This window comes from Entelurus aequoreus, linkage group LG03, assembly GCF_033978785.1.
Source record: "Entelurus aequoreus isolate RoL-2023_Sb linkage group LG03, RoL_Eaeq_v1.1, whole genome shotgun sequence".
Lineage (NCBI taxonomy): Eukaryota > Metazoa > Chordata > Actinopteri > Syngnathiformes > Syngnathidae > Entelurus > Entelurus aequoreus.
Window position 1 is genome coordinate 53,032,113 of NC_084733.1, and position 9,758 is coordinate 53,041,870.

At 41.1% G+C, this 9,758-nt stretch overlaps 1 protein-coding gene across 1 annotated transcript in view; it reads right to left on the bottom strand.

Moving 5' to 3' along the window:
- The window catches only part of LOC133646604 (ryanodine receptor 3-like), a 168,978-nt gene that overhangs the window by 97,998 nt on the left and 61,222 nt on the right, over nt 1-9,758 (bottom strand). Inside the window, exons 26-29 of the mRNA XM_062042144.1 lie at nt 9,228-9,414; nt 8,986-9,094; nt 8,791-8,911; nt 7,027-7,196 (exon numbers count right to left, since the gene is read on the bottom strand). Of these exons, the coding sequence (XP_061898128.1) occupies nt 7,027-7,196; nt 8,791-8,911; nt 8,986-9,094; nt 9,228-9,414 (587 nt within the window). The remainder of the gene's footprint in view (nt 1-7,026; nt 7,197-8,790; nt 8,912-8,985; nt 9,095-9,227; nt 9,415-9,758) is intronic.

Here is a 9,758-nt window from a genome sequence, read left to right on the forward strand (position 1 = left end):
CAGAAAACACAACAACAACAACAACAGCAAATACGACATGTAAAAATATGATGGTAAAAGTAATAGCAAATAAGCAGTTAGCGAAAATAAAAAATAATACAGAAATGATAATGAGCATTATTACACTAAAAATAGAGCAATATGAATACCAATAGAAATAGTGCTATTGATAATAAACAATACCAACACTTTACCTTTATTATCAACAATACAATTGTTCAAATGCAACAATACAAATACGTAATGATAACTTGAGATACGAAAGAATGCAGAAAAATGGAGGGGAAGAAAGAGAAGCAACCTACATTAACCTTGTAGATTGTTATAGTAACAATAGGTTAAACTTTGTCAGTGTGCCATGTGTTATACCCAGTTTACCCTAGGGCAACAACGTTAATATATGTTTGATGAAACGTGATTATGTGCATGAGCGTATGTGTGCATATGCACTTGTATATGTACAGTATGTGTATATGTGTGCTTGTACAGTGAATGAATGTGTATATGTGTGTTTGTACAGTGAATGTATATGTATAGAATGTGTATGTGTGTTTGTAAAGTGAATGTATATGTACAGTATGTGTATACAGTATGTGTGTTTGTACAGTGAATGTATATGTACAGTATGTGTATATGTGTGTTTGTACAGTGAATGTATATGTACAGTATATGTATGTGTGTGTTTGTACAGTGAGTGTATATGTACAGTATGTGTATATGTATGTTTATACAGTGAATGTATATGTACAGTATGTGTATACAGCAGTGGCGTGCGGTGAGGTTAATGTCTGGTGAGGCACGACTGCATCATCACAGTCAAATTTAAAAACATATGAACCTGCAGTGCAGCTGTACCTAATGTTGTGTCCCTGCGGTCGTTCGCGGCTCCTGCAGCGCGAGCATTGTTGTTTTTGCACTTTTTGGCTTCTTGTTAAGTGACTTTTTTTGGGTGGATTCGGTCTTGCACGTGGAGGGTTTGGGTGTGGGCTTTGGTTGGTGTGGCCGCGGTGCTCCCGTCGGGCGGTGCATTCTGCGGCGGAGGTGCTTGGCACCAGGAGGCGGGGTTGTGATACGAGCGTCACACAGTGTGTCTTCGCAGCAGATTTATGATCGCTCAGCACTAAAAATACGTTACACACATACAGTTGTTGACAAAATACACTGTACATTATATACCTCAGCTAACTAAACTATGGTAATGTATAATATAATTCATATAGCAATACGGTTTCACTGCACAGCAGGCCAGCAGTTAGCCGAGTCGCAATCCATGGTGAGGCACAAGTGCCTCAACTCAGTATTTGAACGGCAAATGTGAAAATAAAAATAAAAATAATCTAAAACTGGTGAAGTTAAATGGAAAATAACTTTAGTATAATCACTGGATACATATAACAATTTAATTGATTTTTTTTTCTTTTTCTTTTTTTTTTCTTTCCATGATGGCCGGTGAGGCCCCGCCTCCCTTGCCTCTAGTGACTGCACGCCACTGGTATACAGTATGTTTGTATAATGAGGGTGCGTGTGGATGTACAAACTTTGAGTGTGTAAATATGTACTGTGTTTGTATATGTATGTGGGAGCGTAGGTACCTATGTATGTGTGTATGTATGTGTGTATGTGAGTATATGTGAATTTGCATGTACAATACATTTGACTCCCAGTGTGTGCAGGAGCCAGAGTACGGCCCCAGCCTCCCCGAGAGCCCATCCCATAAACAGTAGGTATGGTGCCCAGGGAACCAGGGACCACCGCCCCCACGCAGCCAAGCCGGACAGCGACAGGAACCCCAGAGCCTGGCCCACCGCGCCGCCCACAAGGGCCAACAGCAGGCCGCAGACAGACGCACCCGGCAGAGGACAAGGCACAAGAAAAGCAGGGGGCAGCCAGACCCCAAGCCAGCGAGAGACCACACCCCACACGGACAGAAAGGCGGGACGCCCCGCCCGAGGGGCCCAGAGACCCCCCGCAACCGGATGGGAAGACCGCCCCCGCCCCACCGGCAACCGGGCCCCCACGAGCCCCCCCACCCCCCCACCCCCGGAGAGCGCGGCGAGGCCAGCCCACGGCCACCCCACCCAAGCCGGCCGCCACAGGACCACCCAGCACGGGGCCACGGGAACCACCCACCCCACCCGCAGGGACCCCAACGATGGAGATGGAACAACCAGCAACCGCCCCGCCGAGTCTCCCCCTGAGGTAGGGGAAAATAAATTAATAAAATTAATAAATAAATAATAATAATAATAATAATAATAATATTAATAAAATACATTAAAAAATAAGAATACATAAATAATTAAATCTAATTTAAAAAAAAAGAATTAAAAGAAGATCACAGACATGCTGACACACAAGGTCGCTACCCCAACAACTGGCCGACTCGCAGCTCCTCGGAATACCCTGCAGCACCAAACTACCACAGTACATGCAGGGACCAGACCCAGCAGGCCCCAACCAAGACGGGCACCCGGAAGGGATGGACGGTGGGACCCAGGAGCTCCAGACACGCAGTCCGGATGCAGTAGCCTGAGGCGCCGACCCCCACCCGACAGGCAGGCCCAGAACGTACCCCCAGAAATATACATACATATCTATATACATAAACATACACATACACCTGTACACATACACACACATACACATACATACACATACACATACACATACACATATATATACATACATACCTACATATACACAGTTTGTCAGCCCCGACAACCACCATGCGCGTGCGCTGCCACCCCCTTGCACCAGACCCAGCAGCCACGGGCGCCCACACCACAAACAAACGGCAGCAGAAACAGCAGCCACAACACCCCCAGACAGCCAGCACCACCCAATTAAATCAAAGCGGTCAAAAAAAAAAACGCGACCGGCAACCACATGCCAACAGGATCACGGAGACCAGCCAGCGCCAGCAAGCCCAAACACCAACACGCAAACAAGAGACACCAACACCCCCCCCCCCCACCACCAAAAGACCCCACCACCCCAACCCAAACCCGCGCAAACACACCACCGCCCAAACAACCGAGACACAGCATCCAGACCAGACATGGGCGCCGCGCCGCCACCACATCAAGTCGCCAACAGAGACCCCACAGCGCAAGGTCGGGCCACACGGGCACGGACCCCACCCAATAGGAAGCGAGACCCGCGCGACGCCACACACAAATAAATAATAAGATTAAACAAAAATAATAATAATAATTTTAAAAAAAAATACAAATACAAATTAAATTAAATTAAATTAAATTAAAAATAACAAATCGGAATTCTTCTAATTGTAACAAATGTTTCTATTTGTTTGGTGGTGTTCTTTTATTTCGTGGCTTAATTTTTTTTTTTTTTTTGGAGCCCGGCGTAAGCTGCACCTTTAATTGGAGACTCTAAATTATTGGTATAAATAATAATAAGTGCATTTCTTGCTAATGATGCACATTCGGGGCGGTATAGCTCGGTTGGTAGAGCGGCCGCGCCAGCAACTTGAGGGTTGCAGGTTCGATCCCCGCTTCCGCCATCCTAGTCACTGCCGTTGTGTCCTTGGGCAAGACACTTTACCCACCTGCTCCCAGTGCCACCCACACTGGTTTGAATGTAACTTAGATATTGGGTTTCACTATGTAAAGCGCTTTGAGTCACTTGAGAAAAAGCGCTATATAAATGTAATTCACTTCACTTCATTAAATGTGTTTAACAAGCAGCTGTTAAAGGCCAAATATTAAATTATGAGTAAATAATTACTATTTTGTTGTTTAAATGTATTTTAAAAAATAATCACCAAAACATTAGCAGGTTTTTACAAGGTTCAAGTTTGTGACAGATGATGTAATAATAGTCCTGGAGGTATGGGCGGCCTTTGGCGGGTCAGATAGATAGATAGATAGATAGATAGATAGATAGATAGATAGATAGATAGATAGATAGATAGATAGATAGATAGATAGATAGATAGATAGATAGATAGATAGATAGATAGATAGATAGATAGTACTTTATTGATTCCTTCAGGAGAGTTCCCTCAGGAAAATTTAAATTCCAGCAGCAGTGTACAAAATTGAGATCAAATTTAAAAAGTAAAAAGTAAATAATGGGGGTATAAATGGAAACAAAATAGAAAAATATTAAAATAGAATAAAAATAAAAAGCAACAATGAGAATAAGAATATAACAGTAAAATAAGAATATAACAAGAGAAACTAGGCAGTAGTGACCATGTTATGAAAAAGTATTGCACTGTTATTGTTTTGCATCCCCTGTCATTTTAGTGCCCCCCCTCCCTCCCAGAGAGGAGTTGTACAGTCTAATGGCGTGTGGGACAAAGGATTTTTTGAGTCTATTAGTCCTGCACTTGGGATGAAGCAGTCTAGCACTGAACAGGCTCCTCTGGCTACTGATAACGGTATGCAGAGGGTGACTGGCATCATCCAGGATGCTCACTAGTTTTTGGGTTATTCCCACCCATGGAGTCAGCCCTGGGCTGGAAGCTGTTCATCCTATTTACTTATTTATTTATTTATTTATTCATTTTAAATCAAAAGTAGCCAACACTCTATTATTCCTATCTCGGTTTGTCGATGAAACAATTCAACCAATCCAACCAACAAACAGAGGCAACGTGCTGGCCAATTCAAAGTGGTGGGGGCAGGTCTCTGAGTCATACACAGCATGAGAGGGTACGTTGTTAATACTTGACGTTCATGGTCATAAATACACGGACAAGAAGTGACGACACAAACGGGAGTGAGCAGGAAGCTGTGGCATTCACTTCCACTGGAAACGGAAGCACTGGAGTCAACAGTAGCACTGGAGTAAAAATTCATATTAGGAAAGGTAGCTTCAGCAGCGATGGAGTCTCTCTCTCTCTCTCTCTCTCTCTCTCTCTCTCTCTCTCTCTCTCTCTCTCTCTCTCTCTCTCTCTCTCTCTCCCTCGTTCACACACACACACACACACACACACACACACACACACACACACACACACACACACACACACACACACACACACACACACACACACAAGCTTATAGGTTACTTGTAGGCAAAAGGGTAACACTGCTTTGTTCTACTCCTTGTGCTCCCAAGCTGCTGTACCTCTCCCAGTATGAAAGTTTACTTCAGTGTCCAGGTTGACATCAGTGCTTCTGTTTGCAGTAGAAGTGAAGCTGTATGTTGCTATCTGCAGGCCACAACCCTTGTTGCTGCTCTTCTTGAATACATGCATGAGTTGAATGAATGGACACTTTTTTGTTTGTTTGTTTGTTAGATTTTGGGATGAACCGCCCCTTTTTAGTAAGAGGGAAATAATTTCTCTGCACTGTGGGAGTGGTCACAGAGCTATTTTTAGCCTGAAGCAAATAAATTGTAGGTTGAAAAGGTTTGCTCCATTAAAAAATGTAATGTCACCCCTCGAATGTTTTTCTGCAGCCGGGTCTAAGCACTGTACTTGCAACAAAATGGAAAACGGAAGGGGAGAGAAAAGGTAGATTAAGTCTCAGACCACATGTTTTATTTTTGTTCATTACAATTACCATTTATTGTTCTATTTTACTGGTAAAACTGGTATTTACAATGGATTTTTCCCCTTGTCAGGCTTCCTGCATTTGCCTCCTTATTCCTGCTTCAATTGACCTGCAGCATATTTCAAGTTCAACCTCATACTGAAGAATGATCTTGTAGAACAACAAGAGTTAGCAAGCTGCACTAAAAGGAGCAGGTCACTGTTACAATGACAGATACTGTTTTAGATGATAACAGCTGCCTTGAGCTAATTAGCCTTGAATGTCTGTTAATGGGAAAATCATTGTGTTTCTATGGACACCAATCAGAGATAATGAACTAATACATTTAGCAGTGCTCCTTATTTCTGCCACATCAGCCTCGATGTTGTGGATAATCCCAAATATTTCCCTGAATTTTTTTACACCTCTCTTTATGGCAAACTCCAATAAAGAGTACAAAATGGATATTTTAATTGTGTTTTCGGATAATGCTAAAACAGAGAGAGGCAAACGGTACAAAATGGATGGATGAATAAACAGCACGATAAAAGTCAATGTTTACAGTTCTACAAGCACCTTTTGTTAGACCTTTTAATTAATTTACCTTATAAAGGAATACAACTTCTTGCAGTGCATCCGCAATATACTCAGAGCACTTCACTTTTTCCACATACAGTATGCTTATGTCCCAGCATTTTCATAAAATGTGCATGTCACCCCTTAAAATTCCACACTAAATACCCATAATGACAGTAAGGAAAACAAATGTTTTCAAATTAATTAAAGATACTAAACTAAGAAGTATCCACAGCTTTTATGCAGTACTTTTATACACTTGGCATCAATTACCACTTTTCAAAATATTATTCCACATGCTTGGCACGCTAACTTTGTAGTAGTACTGCCCTCCACCCTTACTTTATTAATATTTTATTTTGTAAAAATGCTAAAATAATGGTATACAGTATATATACTTTTTTTTGTTGTTGTTAGAGGTTTTTATTATTAGTCATTACTATCAAAATGTTAACCTTTTCGCTCCACCATTATGGCTCTTGCATTATTTTTCACATTTTCTTAATTCAAGTTTTTTTTTTGTCTTTTAGTTTAATAAATGTGTTTTTTTGTTTTATTATTACAATGTGCTTCAAGCTGCAAATGGCAGCATTTGGGACAGCACTGCTTTTATAGCTCTTTGAGCACAAGACGTTGCGTAAACACAATTGTTGGTGTCTATTTTGCTTGTTAGCTTCCGTTGTCATAAACAAACGATGATGATTTCAGCGAAGAGGAGTGTTGTTGCAGCTGGAACCAATCATTGCATTACAACAGTCATTTCTCAATGTTGAAACGAAATCGGAAGAGAAGGCGCTCCCGGAGTTGGGCTGTATGTCCTCTGAACAAGTATTGTGTGTGCCATGTACAGTATGTTGGCCGGTTTGCTACTGTACAGTAGTAACCCTAAAAACCTGTACTAAAAACACCACATTTTGCTACACAAGAAGGCAATACGTCTACTTACCGTATCTAGAGAGTTTGCGGCCCTCAGATCAGGAAGGAAGCCAACTTCAAGCAGGTGAAGCAAAAAGCTCTGGTCCTCAATACCATAAACTCTGTCCAGGAACAGCACCATAGGGGCCTTGTGGTCTGGACAAAAGATGGCTGACATGTCGGGTTCTGTCACAGAACCGTCTGAGAGAGAGATAGAAAACACTCTGTGTTACATTTGGATGTAAGAACCCTTAAATATAACCTACAGTAAGTGATTAAGTTCTCAATACTTTATGGTATGTGTGGCTATTGAGCAGATGAGACCTTTCTGTCTACCCTGCTGGCCTATTGCCAGAACGGATGGCTGCACAATTAAGAGCCAAGTCTTGCTATGCTTAAGCAGATCAATCATCAGAGCAAGACGAGCGATATGGCTTACTCAGAGCTGTGGGAGTGCACAGAAAAGTGCTTGGCTGATTAAAAAGGCATGAGCAGTAAAATGAATTCAATAACCTTCATCTCTGCCAGAAAATTTGCTATTGTAAGCAATGACACGGGAGGCACCCCAGTTGTAGTATGCAAATATATTTAGTTATTTAAAAAAAAAATATCGCCTACTGTATGTTTTTATCAGGCTGGTTCTTTTAACATATACAGTAAGTGAATACACTCCACATATTTTGGCAAACATTTTTATTACACTATATCCTCTCAAAAGACAATACAAATTTGATATACTTTGGAGTAGTCAGTGTACAGTCATGGCCAGAAATTTAGGTATTGACCTAAATCTTGTCCTTTAATAACTTTGCTGCTTCATTGTTTATTTGTGTGATCCCGCAGAAATTGTTTGTTTTTCTCAGTACTGTATACAACAGACACATCTAGTGTTTTCTTAAAAAATGCTGAGGGAGCAGAGTTACTAAAACTAAAAGAAGACAGTACAGTATCTATAGAACTTTGCAAGCTGTACACTGACTACTGTATGTTAAGAGCGAACATGTTTTTTTTAATGTAATAGTCAATTGAGACTGAATAATAAAATGGTTTGTGAAATGTGAAAAGTATACAGCGCTGCCACAATGTTTTTTTAGGAATTTGTTATGAAAGGTCAGACAAAAAACAAAACATACAAAAACCAAAGCAATTTTTCCCCTTCGAAACAATGTAAGTCCAATAAATCTATTCCAGACCCCCCAAGCCAAACCCATTTTCTAAGGAATGATTATAGTTTTACATGCAGAAAACAATTAGAAATATGTATCAACGATGAATGAATCGGCTAAATGAACATTTACCATCACTTTTACCTTTTTGATAACTCTTGTTGGCGAATACGGCCATCTTTCGTAGCTAGGAGTTATTTCTTGAACTAACATTTCTCACCTTCTTTATTAAAGAAATGTTTTTGGCCCCATGGTGGATTATTTTGCAGCTGTATTTAATTTTTAAAAAGTACAGAGACTGACTCAACAACCCGTGTGGAATTATTTGTTTGGGCTCCCGATTCGACTCGGATGATATGGAAACAAACAGCATAGTTTGTTTTGTGCAATGTTTGGCCAAAAAATGTGGCCAATATTTTCATTAACAACTAAATCATATGAAACGTGGGGCATACTGTACAAAAACTGAGGTACCACTGTACTCACTGTTGTGAGATTCTGTAAGTGTGGTGCTCTGGCCCTAAAAGGTGCAGTCACTATAGATTCCAGTAATTAGGTCTTTGGAGTAAATGTTCATGTAGATTGTATCAGGAGGAGCCATAGTTTATTAAAGTTAATAAATAAGATACCTTTATTAATGATAGGTGTTTTAAGTGGTATGCTGATGATTCCCACCAGATCGTCAGTAGGCACCAAGGAGCGCAAAATGGCCCGAATACGGAGAGCTTCCCCTTTCCCCTTGTTGATAAGCTGGAGACAGAAAAAAATTAACAAATGTAAATGCAAAAAAATAATATTAAAAGATAAACATCTGGCAAACTCACATGCATCTCTGGAGCACAACGTCCCAAAAGGTCTATGAGTGCGGAGTAGAAGGACATGATGGCATTGCCCATGTGGACTACCTCCTCTTCATCGTCACCATCAGCGGATCTAAAGGTTTGGGGAGAACACAAGTAGAGAAAATGCATTCCTTGAGTCTGAGAAAAGGGATGAGCAGCTAATCTTATGGCCAGCTCCTTTGTATTATTGATTCAATAAGCTTTGCTGGATCTGTAGGGCTCACGCATCAGAGCTGACTCCCTGGACAGAACCAGGCAGGTCCAAAGCCGGGGTCTCAGAGATCTTGATTGCTTCTTTCATAGCAGCCAGGAGTCCGTTCCCTCCCTCCCCCCTCAGGGCAGGTCCAAAACACTCGGGGCGACGGATGAGCAGCTTGACCACAACACTGGAGTTCTCCTCCACACTCTCACCTTGTAAATATAAAAAAAAGACATTTAAACAATAAGTTTATTATTGTGGTTTGCATGAGGAGCAATATGCTAAATGTGTAATTTTCCTAATATTTAATCCCTCACATATGTTGCTGAAAGAGTAAGCTTGTCCCATTCCTTTCCCTACCACATATGTACTGTATGTACAGTATGTAGGAAGTCAGTAAAAGCAACTTTCTGTTGGGAATGAATGGGTAATGCTCCTCTTCTTTTTTTATTGGACTTTATTAAAGGGACTGTTTGCAACCTTAAGCGGCTACCTCAAAGGTGCTAATTATCAATAGTGTTGTGAGCATTATATTATGCCCTCTTCTGGTTTTGAG